Source organism: Herpailurus yagouaroundi, unplaced genomic scaffold (genome assembly GCF_014898765.1).
Source record: "Herpailurus yagouaroundi ecotype Mexico unplaced genomic scaffold, PumYag 163, whole genome shotgun sequence".
NCBI lineage: Eukaryota > Metazoa > Chordata > Mammalia > Carnivora > Felidae > Herpailurus > Herpailurus yagouaroundi.
In genome coordinates this window covers 4,390,294-4,417,279 of record NW_024412404.1, presented here as the reverse complement: position 1 = coordinate 4,417,279, position 26,986 = coordinate 4,390,294, and the positions used below count along the sequence as shown (strand labels likewise).

The 26,986-nt window shown below is 42.8% G+C and overlaps 2 protein-coding genes across 2 annotated transcripts in view; both read right to left on the bottom strand.

Annotated features, from left to right (window-relative positions):
* Positions 1 to 26,986, bottom strand: ZNF365 (zinc finger protein 365). The gene is made up of 5 exons (XM_040485135.1): positions 26,909 to 26,986; positions 24,457 to 25,212; positions 10,728 to 10,908; positions 3,542 to 3,579; positions 1 to 2,803 (listed from the first exon to the last, which is right to left on the bottom strand). Exons 2-5 carry the CDS (start codon positions 25,197 to 25,199, stop codon positions 2,542 to 2,544), a joined length of 1,224 nt encoding a protein of 407 aa, XP_040341069.1. The 5' UTR covers positions 25,200 to 25,212; positions 26,909 to 26,986; the 3' UTR covers positions 1 to 2,541.
* Positions 26,394 to 26,986, bottom strand: part of LOC121036636 (translation initiation factor IF-2-like) — a 16,464-nt gene continuing 15,871 nt past the window's right edge. Inside the window, exon 4 of the mRNA XM_040485055.1 lies at positions 26,394 to 26,964. Within this exon, the coding sequence (XP_040340989.1) occupies positions 26,394 to 26,964 (571 nt within the window). The remainder of the gene's footprint in view (positions 26,965 to 26,986) is intronic.

Here is a 26,986-nt window from a genome sequence, read left to right as displayed (position 1 = left end):
TTAGTCATAAATATAGCTTTATTATTATAATATTTCGTAATCTAAAAACTTTTTCTTATCAATTCTGGGAAAAGAACATTCCAACTTACATACAACTGATCTACCCTGCAGAATACTGGAAAACAGTGTCTAAGCAACCTGAATTTAGCATTTGAGAATCCATAACTTTGGGAAGAAAGAATGAAAGACTAGTTCAAAGAAAAATTTCCTCCTTACAAAACAAATCATAAAAATTAGATCCATTCTTCAGTTTAACCTTGAACATGTTTTCCCAGAAACTTTGGTAATTTCTTCAAAAATCAACTCGCAGGTTGACTGCCCATGTGGACAAAAAATATATATATTTAAAAATAAGACCCCAGCTGGACACAGTACATGGCTTGGGCCATGGTATGTAGGTGGAATATCCCTTGGAGTGAGCCAGCTCCCATGTTTCAACAGCAAATTTATGTCTCTAAGGAAGCACAACATCTATAATGCATTTCATTATATGAAGGTCAGAATTTAGTTGGAATTAAAAAGAATTTTTTAATATAATAAATCTTAAAATAATCTGTCTTACGTAATGTACATACAGTAGATATGACATTATGGTGCTTTCTGGAGATCACAGAGTACCACTGTCAAAGAGCGCTGCCATGCCCTCTAGGCATATTAAATAAAAATCAAAAATGTAGGTCACATTAAATAAACAAAACCAAATCTGGCTATACTACCTTTAAAAACAAGTTGTTGTCATTGCACACACGTGTTACGGGACAAAGGGCATGCAATACAACAAGTCAGTTTTTTAGTATGTAAAAGGCTAGAGTGCAATCATGGTATAAACACCAATAATAAATAACTTTGGAGGAGATTAATTCTCCAAATAAACAATAATTATAACATTACAATTTTTACAGTGTTAGCCTAAACAGTGATATTCACTTCACAGCAATGTTTTTTCCCCACTTGATAGTTGCCTGTATACCATACGAATGGCCCACCCCCGTGAGCCAGATGTCAAAGTGAAGGTTCAAAAATCAACATTTTCACTATGATAGGTTCAAAATGTTTGTATAATGATAAGTTACACTTTTCAATTTATTGGAATTTTAAGTAACTGCTTTATACCTATTTTTAATGCATTGCTAATCTGATGCTTATTGTAATAACAATCATTCTACTAATGTTAATTAGGTTACAATTTTAATTTTTAAAAGAAGAGAATTCAACTTACATGAACTAATGTATATAGTTTAAAAACCACCCACCACAAACACACACCTTTTGCATGAGTATTTAAAAATAAATTATTAATATACTTGACATATATATTTTGTTTTATATATATATATATATATATATATATGTATATATTTGTGGACATAACTACTCTTTTCTTCCAGAAGGATGTCAGCACTTGTAAACTCTGCAGAAGACCTGATGATATTGTTAACGTTAAAAAAAAAAAAAAAAAAGGAACATGGAAATTCATTCTTGAGGGAAATCATAAAGCAGAAGGTTCTTAACAGATGGTTCCTTGTGGAAACAAAGGCTATTTTAGGGAGGGAAGAGGGACAGTCTCAGACTGTGGATCCCACGTGCACTGTTTCAGAAACTACTTTAAAAAGCAGTGTTCAGTGAACACTTCCAATACCTGGTTGAAAGGTAAGGACGTATATTTAGTCATCAAAGGGCACAGAGGCAGCAGGAGGTGAAGAGTGAGGCCAGCAAGGAGACAAGTCACGCCTGCAGCTCACGGAGGCTGCCCACACGACCAGGGAAATAGGTCTCGGGAAAGGCTGAGTAACATCAACAGTGTCCCAGGCTGGCTCTCAATGCACTACACGTGCCATCTGCTGGCATTCCAACCTTCAGACCCTGAACTGGTGACGGATGCGGATCAAAGGGTTCTACAGTTTTAATCGGCTTTTCGGCCCCAACCACAGGCAATAATAACGGCTATGAAGACAGAGGCTGTGGCTTGGTCTCAGGGTGCAGAATACGCAGCCAAAGAAGAAAGCAGAGGCTCCCCCAAATCTGAATAAACATGCTTCCAGAGAAACAACAAACCTGAATCGAACAAAGTAGAAATGAGAACTGAAGTCTAACTGAACGAGTCCCTGAAGCAACCCAAACACTGAAATCTTGATTAACCAGAATACTTGGTTTGTGTGGCCTTGGGTCCTAGGTTTAATCACCCCTGCACAGAACCCCAGGTACAGAAATTACTGGAGAGTGGTCTAATTATTTTACAAGTTGGAGCTTTTACTAACATTTTGGAATAAAACTGCTTTCATTTTTTTTTTTTTTCAATTCTTTCTGTAATCTGCCTCTTGCTTCTAAAAGGGGCCTATAATAAAACTCTGGTTCCCCGAGATTCCCGTTTGTCAAATTCTGGTTAATCCAGGTGCTTGTATGGACACAAAATAAATGTGTTATGCCCTTCTTTTTCCCAATGTGTCTTACTATGGGATGTATCCAAAAGGGCATTATTGTTGGCCCCTAGAACAACATTCCACAAAGTCCAGCAATGGTGGTCCAGGGCCACCCCCCTTTTCAGATGATGTTCACAATTGCTGTGGGCTTTTTTTTGGCCACCTTGGGCCTGATGTTGCCTTTTCGGCAAAACCCCAGAGGCTCCCCTTTCTTCGATGGTCTGCAGAGTTCTCGTGGGGACTCAGCCTGTTCGTGAATGGACTTAGCGGGCTGCATGCTGGCTCTGTCATCCTTGGCTTTTTTCAGGTAGCTCCTTCCCTTTGGATGAAAATGGATCTTGAGATCAGCGTGGTTACACACAGAATGTGGGTGCCCTCGACTTCTACAGATGGTTGCACAGAGGGAAATGAGCAGAAAGAAAGATTTTGTTTAGAACCTTTAAAGAAAAAAACCCATCCCTGGCACAATCACTCCTGCATGCTAGAGTGGCAGTAATGCCACCAGTTAAGTCAAATATAAATTGGTATTTTTCCTTCAAAAATTCCTGTGGCCTTCACGAAACGACCTCATGATGTCAAATTCCCAGGGAGATCTTGCTAGCTCTATTCACCAGTAATAAGACTGAGACATAGAAAATTTAAGTGACTATCTAGGATAAAACATACACAGCTGGTCTCTGGAAAAGTTGGGACCAGAATCCATAGCCCTGGACTCTTTAAGTGACTGTATATAGTAGTAGCATAGCAATTACAAAGTATATGAATCATAGTATAAATTTACACATCTGTTTATATTATAGATATCTAATGTAGCACACACACATTAATAGCACTGTAGAGCTATTATGACTATAACTGTACTTCAATAAGAGAAAGTTACACTACAGAATACTGTAAAAGTACTCCAGTAATACTATCATACTGCCATATGGCATTTGCTATAAGGCTATCAGCATCGTTAAAAATCATATCCACAATTTACAAAATTAGGTACACGGGCAGGTACATTTTCACTTAAGACTTCCAAGTTCACTTATAATATAGATACCATATAAAACGTAACAGGAAAATACATTATGCAAACATTATCAAATGGCCCACGTATAAAAAGATATACATACAGGCATTTGGGTTTCCTATTTGAGGAGATATCTGTAAGCTGAAGGAAAACAAATAAGAAGAAACATTACTTCGCTTGAACGTTGGAACTGACTTTAAAAATCTTTCTCGCTTCTATTTTTAAGAAATTGTTCCCATTAAGGAAGCCAGTAACTGCAATGGGTAACACGGCCCATGGCACCTGCTATCCCAGCACTGAACGAGAACGTCTCGTCTCGTGTTCAGCCTCAGCTGACTCTGGGAGCCTCTGTGCTCCCGGTTCTGAGATTTCCAAGAAGCCATTATCAGTAGATCTAAGAAATTTCAAAACGTTGAAGAGCCCTCTAATACAGCAACATTTGAAGAAACATGTTTTATAAAACTAGAATGATATGCCATTATTTCCTGATTAATTCAGGCTGCATGTGCAGCTAATTTACCACAGTTGTGGTTGGTCACAGTGTATCAACTAAAGGGAAAATTGGCATAAAATGTTTATTGCCTAAAATACATCATTTCTAAAGTGAGAGCATATGAAGACCAACTCCACAACTGTCCCTGAGGCCATCTATCACTGAGATTATTTTTCACTGCCCATAAAATATGCACTTTTGTGGTTGGGCTCAAATATCATTTGCCAAACAAATTGATAACTATCATTTTGTGATCCAGATGTCACCATCCACTTTAGAGGCAAACCCAGCGTATTCCCAACCTTCAATTCCTGATCTTCCTGGGGTAGCCTTCACTCAAAGTAGTGGTGTCATATCAGTAGGCAGACAAACAGAAGAAGAGGAGGACAAAGAAAATATGTAGTAAGGGCCATCTTGGTGTTGGGGCCCAGTATGGCCAACACACGAGTCCCTACTGTATTCAAATAATCAGAGAAACAAAGTTCAGCATAGCAGGGTCACTACCCTGGGTCATCTGTTTGCAGCTTGAGCTTTAGTCAGAAGCAAATCAGAAAGCAGCTTTTTCTTTAATTTTTAAAAAAATGTTTATTTACTTTTGAGAGAGAGAGAGAGAGAGAGAGAGAGAGAGCATGAGCAGGGGAGGGGCATAGAGAGAGGGAGGCACAGAATCTGAAGCAATTTCAGGCTCTGAGTTGTCAGCACAGAGCCTGATGCAGAGCTCGAACCCACGAGCTGCAAGATCATGACCCGAGCTGAAGTTGGATGCTTAACCAACAGCCACCCAGCACCCCAGAAAGCAGCTTTCTTAAACCTTTGAGGGTCATGTGCCCAGCAGGGCAAGATGGTATTCTTGGCATCTGCCTTCTGATTCAGTCAAAAGTAAGCTTTATCGTTGACCCTGCTCACACTGGCTGGATTCAACACGAGATTAATCAATGTGTACAGAAAAAGGCACCTTGCCTGCATGAGGGTCGTGAGGTTCTGCAATATACAAAGAAGACAGGACAGACGGCTCAGGCAAACACCAGGCTGGCAGCTTCTGGGAACCGCAGCAGTATGAGCCGTGGCCCCACAGCCACCAGTAAGGGCTTCTCAGCCCGGCTCCTTGGATAGATATTAGTATATGCGTAAACCATAAAAACAAACAAAAACGTGTAGGATTTTTCTTCCTCTAAATTGCCACCTACTTTGGGGCACCTGGGTGGCTCAATGGGTTAGGCATCTGACTCAGTTTCAGCTCAGGTTATGATATCACAGATTTGTGGGTTCAGTCTCTGCATCAGGCTCTGTGCACTGGCAGTGCAAAGCCTGCTTGGGATTCTCTCTCTCGTTCTCTGCCCCTCCCCTACTCACGCTGTCTCTCTCTCAAAAAATAAACTTTATTTTTTAAAAAAAAATTTTTTTTTCAACCTTTATTTATTTTTGGGACAGAGAGAGACAGAGCATGAACGGGGGAGGGTCAGAGAGAGAGGGAGACACAGAATCGGAAACAGGCTCCAGGCTCTGAGCCATCAGCCCAGAGCCCGACGCGGGGCTCGAACTCACAGACCGCGAGATCGTGACCTGGCTGAAGTCGGACGCTTAACCGACTGCGCCACCCAGGCGCCCCTCAAAAAATAAACTTTAAAATAAATAACGTGCCTCCTACTTTTAAAAATTATTCTTAAGGCATAACAAATTTTTTTCGCTTTACTATATCTATGTATGTAAGCATATAGTTTGATGATATGTTGTATATGTATATGTAATACTCTGGGATTTTATGTAAAACTGTGTGTGTGTGTGTGTGTGTGTGTGTGTGTGTGTGTGTGTGTTTACATACACATACATACTTCCCTCCCTGAGGAAAAGGCGAACAATGTTATCAAATGTTCAAAGAGGTCCCTGACTTCCAAAACGTTTTAAGAACCAAAACCTTGGTGCCTATGAATGTCACTGATGGACCCTGCTGGGACCTCAGGAAATTAAAAGAATTTACTGTATATTACATAAAGGGAAATGCACAAGTGTGGGTGCCGATGAGCCATAAGCTTCACATATACGCATATGTACTGGTACCATAACTTGTGCATGTCGGTACATCACCCACTGGATAAAATACGGACTACATAACCACAATTAACCCTCAAAACAACCTTATGAGACAAGCATTGGCATCCCCCTTTCACAGATGTAGAAAACAAGGCCAAAAAGTGATGCAGCTGGTTTGAAGCCTCAATCTTTACCAGTGTTAGAGCTGGGCTTCAAACCCACGTGAGCACATTCCAAGTCCAAACAAGACTTCACTCGGTTCAGCCTTCTCAAAGAGTATGTGTTTGTGTATAAGTGTGCAGTTTGTACACAAAAGTTACGTGGAATCCATAGCTGGGCTGGAATTTCTCCAGTGATCCTATAGATCATGGGGCCTCGGGTGGAGGCAGGGCCGTTATCACAGTCCCCACAGAACCTCACATGCTCTCCTCCCTGTGAACACAAGAGGCCACTGTTCTTTCTGGCCATACAGCCGCAGGCAGACAGAAACGCTCTTCCTCCTTAACCCACCTCACTGTCTCTGTTTTCTCCCCGTCCAACTATTTTGCCTTCTTTTTGTTTAAAAAGAGGTGAGTTTGGGGATGGGGATCGAGAGAGTCCTTAGGGAAGGTTCCAGGTTGGAAAAATATAAATAAATTTGTACTGAGAGCCAATCTATGTACTTCTAAAACTCAAACATGGTGTCTTGCGTTGTTTTGGGTTAGAGAAACTGGACACCCAGCTCTCCTCCAACCTCCACTTGGTGTAAATAGCAGCACTGCAAACTGAACTGTTCGGGCCAAAACGTTAGATTCATTCTTGATTCCTCCCTTTCCCTCACCTGCTAAAAAAGTAATCCTTCAGCAAGGCCAACTGGTTTAGTCAATTCTATTCCCACGATACACCCCATACCTGCCATTTCTCTCCATCTCTGCTCTCACCAACTACCACCTGCCACACAACAGCCTTCTAACCTGTCTCCCAGTCCTGCACCTATCTGTTCCCCCACCCCGCAGCCAGAGCGATTGTGCTAAAACAGCTCACCTCCTGCTCACAACTGTCCAATCAATGGCTTCTCTCTGTTCTAGAATGGGTCCAAACTCCTTATGTGACCCAGAAACCCCAGCATGATCTGGATCCTTCCTGAATCTCTGACTTCAACTCTTCTCACGCAAACATGCCAAGCTTGTTCCCTTCTAAGCCACTTCCCAGTGTGCACAGAGCTGCCTTCCTCTGGTTATTCAGGTCACAGTCTAAATGTGGCCTCCCGTGCAGGGCTGTTCCTGACCGTAAGGACCACTCAGACACATCACCTTACTTTTTCCTTTAAAGGGGTTGTCACCGCAGGAAACCATCTCTGTTGCATGTTTACTTGTTTCGATGCCGTCGCCTTCCTCACGAGAGCAGGAACCTCACCTACCTCATTCACCCAGTTTCCTCAGCACCCAGAAAGAGCTGTGTCCCCAATAAACATGTATTAAATGCATGGCGGCTAGTCCTAATTTAGCAACCTACCGGAAATAAATGCAACACTTAAAATAAGATTATCCAAGCTGTTTCATGACCTTCCATTTGGGCAGTTCTGTGTGTGTTTTTGGCAGATGGGATATTAGGTCACTTTAGGTCTAATTCAACAGCATTTTTCAGAGCATAAAGACAAAGGATCTGAGTAAGCATGTTACATTTTTAGAAATCAGCCAGGTGAAAAAGGAACACAAATGCTCAAGGGAATTAAGGGGAAAACACAGAGGCTGAAAACATTATTTCAGAAAAGGTACTAACTGGGGTGGCATGCCAGGCTGTCATGAGCTGAGGTGTGGAGGGAATGGGTCAGAATGTTCTGCTCCCTCCCAGAGTGCACTGGGGCAAGGAGCTCTCCTGGGTGGGGCTGAGGCTCCAGAAGCCTGGGCTGGTCAGTGCTTTGTACCTTCACTAAGGTGGGCCAAGTAAGTCAATAAAGCTATGATTCAGAGCTTTTCCTGCAAAAGCATCCAAGTTCCTCTCTGTGTGTACAACAACCACAGGAACCCTGGGAGGCCAGACTTAGCATGTGCCTTACATCAAAGACACTGTTCCTAATTTCACAGGTGCATGTATAGTGTTAAGATGACACAGATGAAACAAAAAGGGAGAAACGGTCTGAAGGACCGAAGACTGAACTGTGATGCGGTGCATTATGGTCCAACACAGAGTTGAGAGGACTTCCATGAAAACAGGGAAAGTACTCAATCCTTTCAGAAACAAAGCACCTCATTCTTGGTCTTCTCAGGGTGATGTGTCCTCCCCACGGGAGTCCCACAGTCCATCTCACTGTGGCCTGACCATGTCCTACTCACAGTCATCATCCCCACTATCATCTTAACTGCATTTTACTTTCTTTCCATTAGTCAATTCTTCCTTAGGTAGATCAAGTCTGATGAAGGCAGATCATGCCATGTTTAGGACACAGAAGGCATAAACACAACTATGTATCAAGTTCATGCTGTGTTTGTATATATATGTATGCATACAAATGTGTGCCTGCAGATCTACGTATTTATGTGTCATTCGTGTGTGTTGTGTGTGTACAGGCACACACGCACATAACTTCATATATACATAGCTGACTAGAGCCGCGGAGATGCTGTCCAACTTGTGACTATGTGGTGCCACTGTGATGAAAATAATGACTAGCAATGTCTTTGAAAAGATGTTTAATTTTCAGAGTGGAAAAATAAGCAGAGGAAAGTGAGCACAGAAATATAAGTAAGAGAGAACTATTTGGTTTCCTCTCTTCCTCCTTGCCTTCCATTGTTTTCTCTCTCTTTAAGATCCTCTTGGCTTAATATAGTAAAATTTTACACATTTCTTAGCTCTGGGTTACTTATAAGCCTAAATAGTCAAGCTGTTAATGCTACACTTTTATTTTAGAATTCTTAACCACCAAAGTCAGGTGATGATCAGAGAATTTAAGAGGCGCAAGACCCTAGCGAGCATCTAGTCCAACTGCTTCATTTTAGTTTAGTTTGTTATTAACTTTTTTAATGTTTATTTATTTTTGAGAGAGACAGAGACAGAGAGACACAGATGTGAGCGGAGGAGAGGCAGAGAGAGAGGAAGACACAGAATCCGAAGCAGGCAAAAGGCTCTGAGCTGTCAGCACAGAGCCCAACATGGGGCTCGAACCCATGAACTATGAGATCATGACCTGAGCCAAAGTTGGACACTTAACTGACTGAGCCACCCAGGCACCCCCAACTGCTTCATTTTATAGAAGAATTACAGGTCCAGGAAGACAAATGGTCTCGTCCAGTCAGGAGAGGGGAGCTAATGATCTGGAAGCCAGGCCTTTTCACCTCACATGTGAGCTCCGTGACCTCATGCTGCACTCCCTCCCGATAGAGGGCAGGATGGGAAAAAGGCAGGAAAGGGTTCAGTGTGTCCTTCCAGCCACAATGAGTTATGACTGGACTCTACAGAGGAGGGAAGTATAGGCTCCCTTTCAGACCACAGACACCAACAGGAAAATAATAAACACGCACATGGCTGCAACTGCTTTGATTACAGTAACTGAAATCTCACAGAAGTAACAAACTTACTTCTTTCCAGTCTATTTTTGTTCCTGACCGGAAACTTCTAGAGCTCCCATTGTTTCACTGCTCTAAGGCTGAGTGTACATTACAGTAAGACGGCAGAAGGTTTCTTCACTTCTTCCTTCCTCTCTCCCTTTTTCTCCTGTTGTCTGTCTCTCTGTCTTGCCTTCTTTTTCCACCTGCTTTTCATCTCATTCCTTCTTTTTTTATTTAACATGTTTCCTTTTACTCTTGGCTTCCAGAATGCTCAAACTAAACTTTTTAATCAGCCAATAGCAACTTTTCCAACATTCTGGTTAGCATAAATGTTTCCTATTTTTCTTCTCCTGACACGGACAGTCCACGTGTAGGGAAGTAAAGAATCATTTTTAAATCTTTTGGGAAGGGGGTAAGCATAAATAAGGTTGAATATATCATGAAAATAGTATAAGTAAACCACTCTGGGGTTTCAAAAATCCTTTCTTTGGCTTTTGTTGCTTATAAGAAAAAAAAAACTGTTTGGAGGGCAAATCTGCCCAACCATCTCCCTCATCTGGAGCACGGGTGTTGTATCTCCTCCCACCCCCAAAGAGACCAGAGAATCTTGGTCAAGCCACTGAGGAGAATCTGGACCTTCAGCCGTATGCACGGTTCTCATCTGGGCTCTGGGGGTCTCTTAAGTCCCTGAAACGATACGTAAACTTGTATGCAGAAATCTATTATAGAACTGTCACTTGTGAAATTTTCTAAGACCTTTTCAAAATCTACTTAAAGAATGTTTCAACTATAGAGACTATTGGAAGGTGCTGTCCTTCCTGTTAAAGAAAAAAGAGGTACGTGGCTAGATCCCACTGTTACTTAAAAAGGCCAAAGCTTTCTTAAGATTCTCTTGAAGAGCTCCAAAATGGGACAATATTTTCCAATCTACTTGATCGCCCAGGTTGACACCGATGATCTGCTTGGACACTTCCAACTCTGTTACTCTATAATATAAAACTATTCCTGCCTGTTGATCTCGGTGTGGAGTCACAGGCTGAAGACAACTGTGCATCCCGGATCTCATCTTGGATCCCCTGGTGTCACTTCGTAACACAGGCATGGCTGGTGCAGGGCTTTCAAATGACGCCTAGAAGGTTCCTGTAAGTCATTCCCCAGCTCCCTCTTCCTCTGTCCTATGGACCCAGTCTCGCCATATCCAAGGACCACAGCTTGGTGGCTGGACCTGTGTGACTTACCATGTGCTCACCGATGTCCCGGCAGAGGCCAGCGGCCTGCTGGCTTTGGTAGTACTCTAACTGCTTTTCTGCCACTTCTACCCGTTGCAGCAGATTCTCAATAAAGTCCTGGAGCCGAGCTTTCCCTTGAACCTCCTTCTCAGCTGCTGCTTCCAGGAAATGGTTGAATGTAACAACTTCTCTGCAAGGCAAAAATGTCAGAACACAGAGCGGAGAAATGAGACAGGAATTCATTCACTCAGCACATATTTATTGAGTGCTTACTATGCGTCAGGCACTGCCCTTGGCAGTATGCTCACGGCCATGACAAGAGATAATGCTACATTTCCGTGGTTACGTTTAGAGATTACATTTTAGTAGAAAGAAACAGTCATCATAAAATATACAAATCAATACATATGTCAGGTGGTGGTAAGTGCTAGGGAGAAAACAGGGACACTGGATGCAAAGGGACAGAAAGTAACAGAGGGAGGGAGAGTGTGAGTGAGATTTTAGAAAGCAGAGTCAGGGATGATCTGGATGGGGATACATTTAGACAGACACCTGAAGGAAGCAAGGAATAAGCCAGGCAGATATCCAGGGACAGCAAGCCAGGCCTTGGGTGGAAACATGCAGACAGGACTGAGGTACAGCAAGGAGGCCTGTGTGGCTGGAGCACAGGGAGGAAGGGGGAGGACAGGCAAAGTAGGGGCCACCATGAGGATGCTCGATTTTCTTATAAATGACATCAGAAGCCACTGGACGCTTTTGAGAAACGTTCTGACTTACATTTTAAAAGTCTAGCTGTTGGGGGGAGAAAAGAGTACAGAGAGGAAACAAAAGGCCAGGCTGAGCACTTCAGTGTATAAGATGAGTCACCTTGTCCAACTGTGTGTTTCAGCTAAAAGTGAAACAGTCCAAGACATGCCATCCCCAGGCAGATGCAAGGACCACTGGGAAAGCTATTTTAGAGGACACAGGACAATCAATGTGCAGGGTGCCCTTCCCTAAAAAGCTGAGGAAAATACCTAAAACAACATTCCGTTATCCACATAACTGTGATTCACAAATCCAGAAAAAAAATTTTTTTCATTTACATTCAAGTTAGTTAGCATATAGTGCAATCGTGATTTCAGGAGTAGATTCCAGTGATTTATCCCCTACATATAATACCCAGTGCTCATCCCGACAAGTGTCCTCCTTAATAATGCCCCTTGCCCATTTAGCCCCTCCTGCCACCCACAATCTCTCCAGCAACCCTCAGTTTGTTCTCTGTATTTAAGAGTTTATGTTTTGTCCCCCTCCCCGTTTTTATATTATTTTTGCTTCCCTTCCCTTATGTTCATCTGTTTTGTATCTTAAATTCCACAAATAAGTGAAGTCATGTGATACTTGTCTTTCTCTGATGAATTTCACTTAGCTTAATATACTCTAGTTCCATCCAAAGAAAAATTTTAATAACCTTATTACTACTTTGTATTTTCTTATTTCCAATGCATGTATGAAAACCATATTTTTGATTTATAATAAATCAGTTTTTTATACAAACTCAAACACATCAGAAATGTAAAAGAAACCCCATTATTCTGAAACAATGTAACAATTTGGTAGCCATTCTCATGAGCAACTCTACAAATACACACACACACACACACACACACACACACACACACACACACGACCAACAGGTGCTTATTATCACAACTCCATCCAATTTGCCTTACTTAGTGAGAAATTATGAAGATCCTTTCAGCCTTTCCCTTTGTATGCCCTGCCACGCCCACGAGAGGCAATGAATTTCTATAATTTTACTACCTGTTGGATATAGTATTTCTTTTATAGGTCTTCAGAATCTCTCTCGACCTTCAAGGAGTGCCCCCTCATTTTTCTGGCCATGTTCAACTTATGCAGAACCAAGATTCTAAAGACTGATCATCATCCTCCGAGCCTCTTTCATTTTAGATTAAGAAATCCCACTAAAAAGGATCTAACCTCAGGGTGCCTGGGTGGCTCAGTCCGTTCAGGGTCTGAGTCTTGATTTCTGCTCAGGCCATGATCTGTTCATTAGTTGGAGCCCTGCTTGGGATTCTCTCTCTCCCTCTCTTTCTGCTCTCAAAATAAATACATAAATAAATAATCTAACCTCATGCAGCTGCTCTAGACAGTTGATGAAATTCATTGTCTTCTCTATACTTTCCACTCAGTGCCATAATTTCTTGAGAGTAGAACTTCAGGCAGGTCTGGCCCAGGAAGTTTTGTAGAAGATCTTTACAAAAGAGCTGGTAGTGGTTTCCAGCTCCTTTATTCTGTACAACTAGTCAGTGACTCACTTTTACAATTAGTTGTGATTTTTTTTCTCACAAATATGTCACACTTGGTCATACTGAAACTTGTCTGACATTTCCTACAGAGTCAAACGTCTCTGTAAAACCTTGGAAATTATATACTTATAAAAATAGAAAAGAGACAGGTTCTAACATGATGCATCAAAGAATTGCTTATTATAGTAGCCCCTTTTTTTCTTGTTTCCCATCCAGGATCAAATATAAACCCCAATCCCACGATAATTCTATTATCTTTCAGTAGCTAAGAAATACTCACATAAAAGAAATGAGTCCTTTTGGAAAGGAGTTTTCTTCCATCATCAAGTTTCAAGTTTATTTCCAGATGTTTCTGTATGAGGCCTGAACGGAAGATGTGCACTTTCCAAGCTGTTCAGACCACAGACACAAGCCAATTTTCAAGCTCTACCATGGCTCATTCAGCTTTGATCTGCCTCTTAAGTAACCCTAACTAGCAGCAAAATAACGGAAGGTCCATTCAGGTGCTACATCCAGCATGCTACATGCTGTATCCATCATGGCTCCTAGGAATGGCTGAGATGGAGCGCAAAAGTATGGCTAGAAAACACAGCCCAGGAAACGTCTGTTCCTTCCTCTTTCTAACATTAAGGTGCCCATTCGTTCAGAGTCAAGGCCACTGTAGATACTTCATAGGTGATATTTAGGATACCTGAATCATGACACAAGTCTCCAAACTGTACTTTTAGGGAAAGCAACCAAAACCCACAACCCTCTCTCCACCATCCAAAAGAAAAACACAGAGAATGAGCCAGTGAATTCTTTTTCAATTCATTTTGGTTTATAATATTTACTATATCTATCTCATTACAGAAATATTTTACATTTATTATGGGAAACATAAAAGTTGACCTATTAGAAGATCTAACTCAGCAAGGGGCGAATCAGCTTTTTTGCTCTCTGTTCTAAGCCCATCATTCAATATAATACATGAAACATAATGTTCAATATGTATCTGTTGTAATGAATATTTTAAAAGGACAAGGAAGAAACAAAAAATGACCCATAATCCCAACACCTAGAGGTAACTGCTATCAATATCCTTGTATATTTTTTCTAGTCTTTTTTTTCTATGCATATTTACTATTTTGGGGCTCTCAGGCTATAAAGCTTAAAATGTAAAACAGCAATATTTGACAGCTTAATCCCATAGGATTAACATCCCAAAAGCAAGAAAACAAATCTAAGTGCAATATAGTTTGACTGTAGCTGTATTTTTAAATCATGTAATGTTTTGCTACTGGTTCTATTTAAAACTCCTGCAAACTAACATTAATGCTCCTAGCTGATCCTGGAGTGTTATGTTACGTTGTAAAAGAGAAGCATCTTTTTCTAACCTCTCCCTCACCCAATTACCTTGTGCCCTGAAGCTGAGAAGTTAACACCCTTTGTATTTTTCAACCAACCTGGCACCAATACTAACTTAATTTCAGTTTATGAATGTTTCACATCAACTAAAAAAAAGAAAAAGAAAAAGAAAAGACAGTTAAAACAAGTCTGATGATTTAATTTTAAATCAGAGGTTATACAAGACAATGGCTGGAAAAGTTCCTCATACCAAGAATATGTTTGGGTGTCTGTTTTAGATAGAAACAGCAACAAAACCCAGTGGCTAATTATGGTATAGCATGTGTGCACAAGTTCAGATTCCCTTTTCACATCCTGTTCAATCTGGATTAACAATATCCAGAAACACCTCATATTTCCCCAAGGAATCTTGGGAATTTCCTGAATGAAAAAGGAAGAGGCTTAACTATATTGCGTTTGTAGTCTCTTTAATAATTATACCCCAGGGGCGCCTGGGTGGCTCAGTCAGTTAAGGGTCTGACTTCGGCTCAGGTCATGATCTCGCCCTCTGTGAGTTCGAGCCCTGCGTCAGGCTCAGAGCCTGGCGCCTGCTTCGGATTCTGTGTCTCGCTCTCTCTCTGCCCCTTCCCTGCTCATACTCTGTCTCTCTCTGTCTCAAAAACAAATAAAAATATTAAAAAAAAATTTTTAAATAATTATACCCCAAACAGTAAAATATCCATTCTAAGTGCAAGGAAAACCAATGGATTTCAATGTAAGGGAGAACAAAATATGCACTAATATGAGTACAGGTTCCATATCTCAAGTATTCTTGAAGAAACTACCAATTGTTGACTTATGGCACAGAATCGAAGCAGAATATCCTCTGTTCTCTGAAAAAGCTATTAAAGTACCCCTCCCTCTTCTTACTACAGACACACAAGAGGATGGATTTCCTTTATCTACTCCAACCAAACAACAAATTTGCAACAGACTAAATGCATACGGAACAAGGTCCAGCTGCCTTCTATTTAAGCCAGATATTAAAAATATTTGCAAAACTCATAAAACCAAGCTGCTCTCTTTGCCAAATTGTTTTTGGAAAATAGTTGTTTTTCATAGAAATATGTTATTTATGTTAACCAGTAATGGGTTTTTTTACTGCTACTTTTATTTTATTTTATTTTTTTTTTTAAATCTTTTTTCAACGTTTATTTATTTTTGGGACAGAGAGAGACAGAGCATGAGCGGGGGAGGGGCAGAGAGAGAGGGAGACACAGAATCGGAAACAGGCTCCAGGCTCCGAGCCATCAGCCCAGAGCCCGACGCGGGGCTCAAACTCACGGACCGCAAGATCGTGACCTGGCTGAAGTCGGACGCTTAACCGACTGCGCCACCCAGGCGCCCCTTACTGCTACTTTTAAATAATAAGTCTTTTTAAATTTGTAAGTTTTAAGTTCTAATAAAGGGAATATTGATAGATAAAACTCACACAAACAAAAACTTTTGAAGGTCCTCAGATATTTTTTTTTAGCAGTATAGGGAGAAATTGTGTCAAAAAGTTTGAGAAGTGCTGTCAGGCTTTGTACATGTGATCCTGAGCCTCAGAACTTGGGTGACGGTGGGCAACGTGGGCTAGAACACTAGTAAGATGTAGTCACAGACCATACACTTATTTATCTCACTAGTCAGTAATTCAACCAGCATTTATTGAATGTTAACACGTACCGGGCTTAGTGGTGAGGCACTCATGAACCCATGACTGTCTTCACAAAGCTTACTGCCTAACCCAGGGGTCAGCCCATTTTTCTGCAAAGGACCAGGGAGTAAATATTTTATGTTCTGCAGCCCATATGGTCTCTGGCACAATTACTCAACTCCACCTAGCACAAAAAATACATGAAGACTGTATAACAATAAAACTTTATTTTTAGACACCGAAGTTGGAATTTCATATAATTTCCATATGTCATGAATTATTCTATTTCTTTTCAATTTTTTTCAAATTAAAAATTCTTAGCTCACAAGCTCCTCAAAAACAGCTAGCAGGCTGGGTCAGGCTGGTGGTATACTAACCCTTGATATGGTGGGAGAAGCAAACATTATAAATTTTTTTTTATGTGTATTTATTTTTGAGAAAGAGGGAGCACGAGCAGGGGAGGGGCAGAGAGAAAGGGAGACACAAAATCCGAAGGAGATTAGCTTCAGCTATTAGCACAGAGCCCAACATGGGGCTTGAACTCATGAACCATGAGATCACGACCTGAGCCGAAGTCAAAAGCTTAACCGATTGAGCCACCCAGGCGCCCTGAGAGAAGCAAACAAATACTGAAATAAATATGTAATTACAAAGCTGAGCAGAATAACCAAGAAAAAGAATAATACGATGCCATCAGAGAGAAGAAAAAGAGACTTGTGTGGTTTTATTTTAGGTTCTTAAACCCTGTGACTTAGAACAGTGAGAAGGCTGGAAGGCCAGATGGGAGAGAAGATAAAGGCAAACCTGAGTGAAATCCAGTCAAGCTGTGGATACAAACCAGCTTCAGGGAAACTAGCAGACTCTAGGTCACTTACAGGCCCATTGCTGGCTTCTCATATACATATTTTTTAAAAAGTTAAATATAGGGCACCTGGATGTCTCAGTTTGTTGAGCGTCCCACTCTGGTTTCGTCTTAGGTCATGATCTCACGGTTTATGGGATTGAGCTCCCCATTGGACTCTGAGCTAGCAGCAGGGAGCCTGTTTGGATTCTCTCTCCCCCTGCTCTTCTCCTGCTCACACATGCATGTCTGTGTGCGCTCTCTCTCTCTCTCTCTCTCTCTCTCTCAAAAAAAGTTAAATATGATAGGATACAAGGTTTTAGGCTTCAGCAGAAAATACGCTTATTTAAATCACTATTTGATACTAAAGGAAAAAGTATCAGCACGGATAAGAAACTGGCCTGAAGCTTACTGCAGAATGATTCACAGAGCTAAGCAATCTGTCAGTATCCTGAGATTCAGAAACAAAGAGGCAATGAGTGAAAAAGCCCTTTCAGTGCTATCAAAGCTTTATTTAGAAAAACTATTTGTTCCCTCATGTGCTCATTCATTTACAGGGTGGCCATAAGGTCTGAGACACAGATAATATTTCTTTTTTTTTTTTTTTTTACAGATTGAACCCCTCAGTTACTTCTGAGGTGGGTTAAAAGCAAAATAATTCAAAAAAATCAAAGATATACTATCATGTGACAAACCCACTCTAGAAGCAGGTGTAAAGAAGGGCACCTGGGTGGTTCAGTTGGTTAAGCGTCCAACTTGGCTCAGGTCATGATCTTGCAGTCTGTGAGTTCGAGCCCTGCATTGGGCTCTGTGCTGACAGCCCAAAGCCTGGAGCCTGCTGCAGATGCTGTGTCTCTCCCTTTCTCTGCCCCTCCCCCACTCATGCTCTGTCTCTCTCTCAAAAATAAACATCAGAAGCAGATGTAGCGATAGAGGGAAATGTGCATTAATGCACCACAGTGTTCACTGCAATTTTACATAGGCATTGAACCATGCGTTGTTAATAAGAGGCAACACACTGATCACATCATGTATTATAATTTATAGTAATTTCCCTATGTGTCCAGCTTTCATGGTCACCCTGTAGCCTCACGCTCCCCCTGGGCCTCATAAATGCACAGCACCTCCCTCTCTGCTCCAGCACCAGGGAACTCCCTTCATTCAGCCTGTGAACCAGATTCTTATTTCTGAACATGCTGTTCTTCCACTGGGGTCCCTTCCTCTGCGTCTCCCTAGTCCCCACTCTTCAGGAGCCTTCTAACCTCAGGGCTCTCCTGTTAGGAAGCTTTCCCACACATGCCTAGGTGTGGGGTAGGTAACCTGCTGTGTTCTCCTGCTGTGTTCTCCTGCAGAACGCTGCCCCCTATCACACAGCACACTACAGAGAGGGTTAGTCATGCCATTTGTCCCATTCCACTGTGAGATCTGTAAGGTCAGGGACCTTGCCTGCCCCTCCGCTGTGCTACCCCAGTATCGAACATGAGCCCAGCACACAATACGGGTGCAAAAAATTCCTGCTGAATGCACAAAATGTAAAACTACATCTCTAGCTGAAACTCTGTAACTGACAAAAAGATCCTGAGGTTTCTTTTTATCTTTTTCCAAACAAGTACTGGGGCATAAAACCAAAAAGTAATCCACAATACAGGCACCTCCCACAAGGCTGAGGGTGGGATCTAAAATTGATGCCTCTCTTCTATTCTTAAACAACACTTTAAAATCATATTCTCCTCCCAAAGGCAAAGCCCTACCAAGTTATTTAAATTTCATTTTACATTACTGATTTATGAACCTCTTTGGAGGTATGTGAAATGGTAAAAATACCTCTAGCTAAAAATAGTCCAGCTATTGATCACAGAGCACTTCAGACAGACCGTAATGTCAGCCACGAGGCAAATCCTGAAGCTGGAGTCAACCCCTTTCCAATGCTGGGAGCCTGGCTGCAACCTTGGGAGCTCAGGGTTGGCTCCCATGTACCCCATGGAGCCCCCCACAGGGTGGAATCTGCACCCACAGCCCGTCTGAAGTCACGTCATCCCTACTTTTGGTGACCCTTTGCCTCATCTTTCTCTTTCGGCTTCTTTGACTAAACCAAAAGGTATATAGTTCTCATTAAGATCTATCTAAGTAAGTCAAATTACTCTTATTGGTAATAAGTAGGTCAACACTACATTCTAAGCCCCTCAGTCCAGAGAGAGAAAAAAGATGCACTAACGTGAGACACACAGAAAAACTGAGTATTTTCCTTGGTCTCCAAATTTTACCATCCATAAAAGGGCATGTTTGACATCTAGCTTTTCCCATATTAGTTTGTAAATCTTCATGGGAAACAGCCTGGAAAGAGAGGACCTCATTTATCTAAACACATTAAAATGTGGAGCAAACAGACCCCTTCCTGTCCCACTGAACCCTACGTGTAACATGATTTTTCCTGGCCTGTTTCCTAGCAATGGATCCATCTGGAGACCAAGTTGTCTACTCACTGCTTTAGCTGATCAAAAATAGGAATGTTGTAATTAAGTGGCAAGAGGGTTTAGCTGTGCAAAGCAAGTTACCAAGTCAAACTTACCTTTACATTTTTTTTTAATGTTTATTTATTTTTGAGAGAGAGAGAGAGAGAGACAGAGCGTGAGTGGGGGAGGAGCAGAGAGAGAGGGAGACACAGAATCCAAAGCAGGCTCCAAGCTCTGAGCTGTCAGCACAGAGCCCGACACGGGCTCAAACCCACGAACTGTGAGATCATGACCTGAGCCAAAGTCGGACGCTTAACCGACTGAGCCACCCAGGCATCCCCAAACTTACTTTTAAGAGGCCAGCATCCCATAGCCAGCTTTGGGATTGAAACCTATTTGGATAGAAACCTAAATGCACATTACCTGATCAAAATGCCTCTTTGATCATATCAAAATGTGTAATTTTACCTCCTGGTCTCTTCCTGCCATGAAAGCAGAAATTGGACTCATTTGGTTTCCTACTGTATGACCTAGAACAGCACCTGGCATTCAGCAGGCACTTAGTGGAAGGTCTGTCTTCTGGCCAACTCCCAGCCGAGAACAGGGCAAATAATGAAGGAAGAAGGGAAAGATTATATCTATCGTAGCTTGCAAGGGAGTAGCATGGAAATTAGGTAGAATTACAAAGAGGCCCCTCACCATAATCAAGGGCTGGCAGGGGCACATGCTCCATTTGGACTGGCCTCGGACATCCAGAGAGTCAAGTTAAAAGCCCTTGTGGCAAGTTAAAAGCCCCGGGCTGGTGCTCCAGAAGTTTAATATCATAACCACACTTATGATGCTAGCATTTCCCTATTTCCCACCACCTTTGATGCCAGCTGACATTTCCTTTAATCTCATCAGAAAAATACATGATGTCACCATTGCGGCTCTCTCAAAACAGCAAAGAAGCAAGCTCATTCCAAAATGGGCCAGCTTCATTATTACATAAGTCTTGACGCTTTGGGCAAATACCACATTTTCAAAAGTCTGGCTGAGACAGTGAATTAATGGAAAAAAGCACTCAGCAGAGACACAGGGAATATTGGTCTCAATTTCAGCTCCACCACTAAATTTTTGGTTGAGTCATTCCACGGTGCTGGTCCTTATACTCTGCCTCTATAAAATGAGAGCGTTATCTTGAAGGAGACGAGGAGTACCTTCTAGTTCCAAAATCACATGATCTCCTCAGGGGCCATCTCCAATAGTCTCCCTTCTCCCTGCTATTCCCTTCAATGTCAATCCCCCCTGGTCACCCAAGCCACCGATGCAAATACTCGCCTTCCTCCTCATTCCCCAGTGTGGCCTTGCCACATAAAATGGTTTATCTCTAATGGTTTATCAACTTGAAACCATGGCTTGTATTTAAGCATTTGTTCAAACTACCTTGGGTCTGAACACGGACATGTTCACAGATACGTTTTGCTCTTCCCATGAAGAGTGTTAGCCCCTCAGGGGAAAAGAGCATGAATTTCATATTCCTATATATACCTAGCACAGTGCTGGGCACATCACGGGTACTCAATTAGGACTTTCCAGCCTTATCTGCAGAAGGAGGTACAAGAAAACTTGGGATTACTGTTATTCCACTGATGTCCTCCAAACTTTGGGTGACCAACTCGGCCACGAATCAGCTAGTATCCAAGTTTATCCTTTCTTGTTAAGGGATACCTTACAGCAAGGTTGGCTGGGATTGATTTACCTGATTACGGGCAGTGCTACCCTATAGCTCTGAATACTCCTGAATAAGTAAGTACCTGTTTTCAATAGGACTTTTTAAAGTGGCAGAGACTTTGTGAAGACAAGGCACACCTTTTTGGATGTGCACTCCAGAAACATACAGATACCTCTCTACAGATGTGTAATGAGACTCACCAGCACCAGAGTGTAAGATGCTGCCTATTCAAACAATCTCCTCTGTCATCGAGTATACACAGGACTTCCACAGTCCAAGGGGTTCAGCCTGCAGACGGCTGCAGGGCAGAAGCAGCCCTGGAGTCTTTTATTTCAGTTAAAAAAAAAAAAGAGGATTTTAAAGTTGAGAAAACAAATCCGTAAGCAGAGGAGCCTCATGTGAAATCCATTAGCAAGAGAGCCTCATGTAGATGTTTGCATTTTTTTAAAACACCATCTGTGTCTCGAAGGGTCCCCAGAGTTTAAGGCGATTTTGAATCGGACGGTAACTGCCTACTTCCTCTCACAAATGAGTCTTGAGAGCTCATTCGGAGGGGGTTAGCAGGGCAGTGCAGTTCCTGGTTAGTTCACGGCCAAATAGGGTCTTCTCATATCTAAAAGGTCACGTCTCCGGTGGAAGGCACAGCTCTGTGAGGGATGGTGAGGAGGGAAGGCACACATCCTAGCCAGGCAAATCCAGTCAAATTAACGCAGTTTCAGCGGTATGGCAGCTGCGCAGCTGGCTTGCATCCCCATTTTGGGGGCAGGGGTGGGCATCAGGGAGGCTGAACACTATAGACTCCGAGGGGGCTGGCCACAGTCACCCTCTCAGACCAAGAGCTCCAGTGTCCTTTCTGGAAACAAGACCCTTTCAGTGCTATTTTATGTACAGAAAGAGTGATTATTTGAGGCCTGAATACAGAAACTGATACGACAGACCAAATAAAAGCTTAAAAAAAATGAAGACTTTGTTAATTTTATGTTTAAGAGTGTAAGGCAGTTGCACTGTATTGTCATTTAAAGTTTTTTTTAATGTTATTTTTTTTCCTGATAGTCCAAAATGACCTACTAAAAACCAATTCATAATTTATCTCCAAATATATTCACAAAAATGTGAACAGAGATGTATGTACAAGGATGTTAAGGGAGGCATTATTTTTAATACCAGGGAAATGGAACAAAACCGTGTATTCATTAATAGCAAACTGATGAAATCAGCCATGAAGCAGCCACACCACAGAATACCCTGCAATAGCCAAAAGGAATGACATAATCCTATATTTAGTGCATGAAAGATACCTACAACATACTATGTTAAAAGCAAACTCCACACATAAGTGGTAGAACAGTATGTGCCATGATTCCATTTGGGAAAATAATTCTCTCTGCACATAAAGTACAAAGGGCTGTATGTACACAGGAAAGGTCTGGAAGGACATTCACGGAGCTAAACAGTGGCTGTCTCTGGAGGAAGGAGTAGGGTACGCTTGGAGAAGAGGGAGACTTTTAGTACAAGCATTTCCACCCTGTTAAATCTTTTTTTACAAGTATGGATTACTTTTTCAATTGGTCCTCAGGTGACCACACTGGATTAACATTACTACAACTGATCCATGCATGGCCCACTTTACACCAAGTCAGTTAACCACATATTTTTAATAAGAAAGCACTCTTGAACCCACAACCCAAAATAAAAGTTAGAACCTTGCCAACAACCTAGATCTAACTATCTGATCCTCCCTGCCATCCATCGGCCCAAATCCCACATTCATGTTGACTTGTGTAATTAATAAATAAAACATGACAATAAATATGTGCAGTTAGTTTGTTTTCCTTTTAAATTCACTGCTTGTCAGTCAAACAGAAATACCACAAATGTAATTCTAAGCTTTTCTTTGCACATAGGGGAACCCATCTGCCATTTTTCCAGTGACGCAGTATTAATCACCCTGGTGGCCATAATGGGTATTGGCACTAACTTCCCACCAGGAAACTCCCCACGCCAAGAGAGAAACTTTTTGTTAGAGATCATTTCCCTAAAAGCAAATAAATCAGTGGCTAACTCAAATCTGTCCTCACTCTGTAATTGAAAAAATTTCTAGTTGATCAGAGCAGGCTTTCCCTGTAGGTCAAATGTAGGCATTTAGTGATACCGGGTGATGATCTCTTTAATACACACGGTTTCTTATCCTCCTGCCAAATGAAGGAAGCTTTAATTACTACACTTTAAGAGGCAATGCATGATAGAAGAGTGCCAGTGGGCAAAGAGAGTATGAAATTAAGTCCACCTCTATAATATAATCTAAATTACTTGAAATCTTCCTTCTAGGTTGTCTTAGAGTGCCAATTTGTATGCCCTTTGATTCTACGAATTCTGAACCTCCATTTAAATTTAAATCCAACACTCCGCATTTGGGAAATACACTGCACTGTTATGTATGCTTTTCTAGTTTGAGTGAATGCCATAATTAATAAGGAAATGCTTTCCCAAGTATGATGTTTTTTATTTTTAAAAAAATTTTTTTTCAACGTTTTATTTATTTTTGGGACAGAGAGAGACAGAGCATGAACGGGGGAGGGGCAGAGAGAGAGGGAGACACAGAATCGGAAACAGGCTCCAGGCTCTGAGCCATCAGCCCAGAGCCTGACGCGGGGCTCGAACTCACGGACCGCGAGATGGTGACCTGGCTGAAGTCGGACGCTTAACCGACTGCGCCACCCAGGCGCCCCATGATGTTTTTTAAAGTAATAGCTTGTCAACTCTTTGCAAGCAGGCCTGACCTACTCTAGTATCACGTACCATTTTACAAAAAGAAAATTCTCAAACTTAAGTCATGGAAGTCAGTAGTATCAGGAAGTTTCCTCTGGGTTTCCTAATATCTGCTTCTTCCAAATAAAAACTATAATTAAATGGATTCTCAGTTAATTAACACTAGCAGATAATCCAAAATGGCAAAGAAGCCAGAACCACTGGTATTTACAGCATATTTTTACACTTGAGTAAGACAGCATCTCTTGTTCCTGACTCGACTGCATGGAGCCTATCAAGGAGGACTGGCTCCCCTAGGGCCCCTCTCTGCCTTCACGTTCAACTCCCCCCCCACTCCCCAGCTGGTGCTGGATCCCACCATGGATAGAGCGCTACTGCTCTCGCTAAAAATGTTCTGTAGCTTCTAAGGCAAGAAAGAACTAAAAGTATTTTGACTTTCCTGCTGCTGGGCTGCAGACTCTACACAGAGAGGGTATATACTATCAAAAGGCCTTGTGCCTCCCAAGTTCAACTGTATCAGCGAGAAATGCAGCCAAGGTACCTGCAAGTAATAAAAACCAAACCTCGCCTTAGATGTGCTTGTAAGCTGGGGGGAGGTGCCTAGAGCGATGGCGCAGCACCACTTACTCTTCCTTCCGGAGCAGTTCCTCCTCAGACTCGGTCAGGCGCTGCCTAAGCGCTGCAATCATCTCCACGGCCACATCCACCTGTCGGTTCAGGGCCCGCTCCCGCCTCTGCACCTCCTGCTTTTTCTGCGTCAGCTGCACAAAGGCTGCCCGAACTTCCAGCAGTTCGGCAGTTTTCTGGGCCAACTCTTTGGTGAGTTTATCGATTCTCTTCTCGATGGTCCTGTCCACGGCCTCGACCATCCGGCTGAATTTTTCTCTGACGTGAGCCTCGAAAGCAGCCTTGGTGTCCGAGGTGGGCAGGCCGGGACTGGCCCGTGGCCCCTCCAGTGAGTCCGCATGCAGGTCCACCGTGGTGTAGGTCTGCACGTAGGACACTGGCCGCTCTGCCACCACCTCGAATGGCTTCCTGTCCTTGGAGTGTTCGTGGGAAATGCTATACAAGTTAACATAGCTCGGTTTCTGCTTCACCACGTTGCCAGTGCTCTGCAGCTTTCCCTGTTTCAGGGGTTCTGCGGAAGCGACTAGGTCGGTGTCTTTGAGGGAGGGAAAGAGGCTGCATTTTGTCAAGAGGGTTCTTTCCTGGTAGCTGTGACTGAATTCCAGATGGGCCCTCAGCGAAGACAGGCTTCTAAATCTGGTATGGTCTCCACACCTCGGACAGCGGAATGGCAGGCACACAGCAACATTCTCAAAGGACTCCTGCCAGGGGTATCTGCTTTCCTCAAAAGCCTTCTGTTGCATTACTCTTCAAGTCCTGGGCAGGGCCAAATGAAACAGGTAGTTTACATGTCTGTTAAAAAAATGCCTACTGAAATGCCTGTTGCCACCCATGTCCATGAGGGCAGGAACTTTTGGCTTCAAATTACTTTTGCATATAGTATCTTCTATTAAAATAAAAACCTGTGATCCGTGGGCCAAATCCAGCCACATTCACTCATTTCTGTATTGTCTAATGCTGCTTTTGCACTAAAGACAAAGGTGAGTGAGGCGTTGAGACAGAGACTATTTTGGTAAAGCCAAAATTACTACTTGACCTTTACAAAAAAAGTTTGCCAACCCCACCCAGGATTAAAAAAAAAAAAAAAAGGAAAAAAAAGGTGGGTAACATTCTCTTTTAGCAGATATGAAAACTGAAGCAAAGAGGTAAAGTAATTAATTCAAAGCCAGATGGAAAATGACAGATCCAGAAGTGGAATTCAAGTTTCCTGCCCTCCTGAATTTAGTACCGCTAACTGCAAACCTGTGCCCTATTTTATGGATACAATCCTGATAAGCATGAATTCCAAACGTGAGGAAAACTCACATGAGTTGTCAACATTTGTCCTGAGAATGCAAGTTCAGCGATCTTTCTTCAAGCATAGGAAAAATATCACTCAAGCTAGACGTAGTGGCACTAAGCACACAATGAGCTGGAAATTTTTCAACCTGAGATTTCGCCTTTAGTTATTGTTGTGATGACATAAACCAAAATGTTATCATTGTCCCCCATATTCCAGATTTACTGACATTTGGGAACTCAAGATATCAGCTATGTTTTGATCCAAGTGGGGCCATGGCCGTGGCCAAGCCTTTATAAAAATACCATGCGCTCAATGGATTTTTCTCCGTGATCCTGTTTTCATAGGATAACCTCTAGAGATGACCAATGTTTGAACCATGCAGGTATCAGCGTAACTCTTTAGTGAGTTCTTGTTTCGTTGAAGGAATTTATTATCTTAGCCCTAGCAACAGATGACTGGTAGCAACCCTACTCTGCAAACAGGGCACACATAATTCCCTTCAGGAGTGGTTTCTGCTTAAATGTAACAAGCATTGGGCCCCCAAGAGAGGAAGCTCAGCTAAGGGTCAACACTGTAAAGTGTTGTTATTGGGCCCTCAACCTCCTCAAAAGCAGAGGCGCAAATGGTCCCCAGCCAGCTAGGCAAAGCCTCCAGGTTAATAAGCCTCTGGCCCCCTAGAGAGGGGAACCTCTTTCTGTGCTACACCTGGCTGTTTAACGACCAGTTTTGTGGACACAGGATACACAGCCTGGCCCAAAAGGCCCAGGAAAGGGAAGTCTGGATTCCCCTGGGAAAGGGGTGGCATCCCTGAATGGGGAACCGGGTTATCACGCGCTCTGGGAGTACTCCTGCTTTCAGGGGCCCAGCGGGAACCCCAGTCCACAGGGTTGGCCGAAAAGCCCCAATTTCCTCTGCCTGAGCCGGGCAGCTGGCAAAGGCGCTGCACGGAGGGTCCCGGCTCCCCCCGCCCCCGCTCCGCCGCGGGCCGGCCCCAGGCGCCAGAGTGGATACGTGCGCGCACGAGTTTCCGCAAGTGGGGGCCGCGCGCCCAACTCCCGGCAGCGTGGAGGCGACAGGCCCCCTCCCCAGCCCGGGACGGTTCCGCCGGCCCCCTCCGCCGCGCCCCGCGGGCCGGGCCGCAGGCGCAGAAGCCCAGCTGCGGCCACTTACCCGACTTGTTGCTGCAGCTGCAGCCGCTGCTGCTGCCGCCGCGGCCGGTGCTGCTGCTGCGGGAGCGAAGCGGTTTTC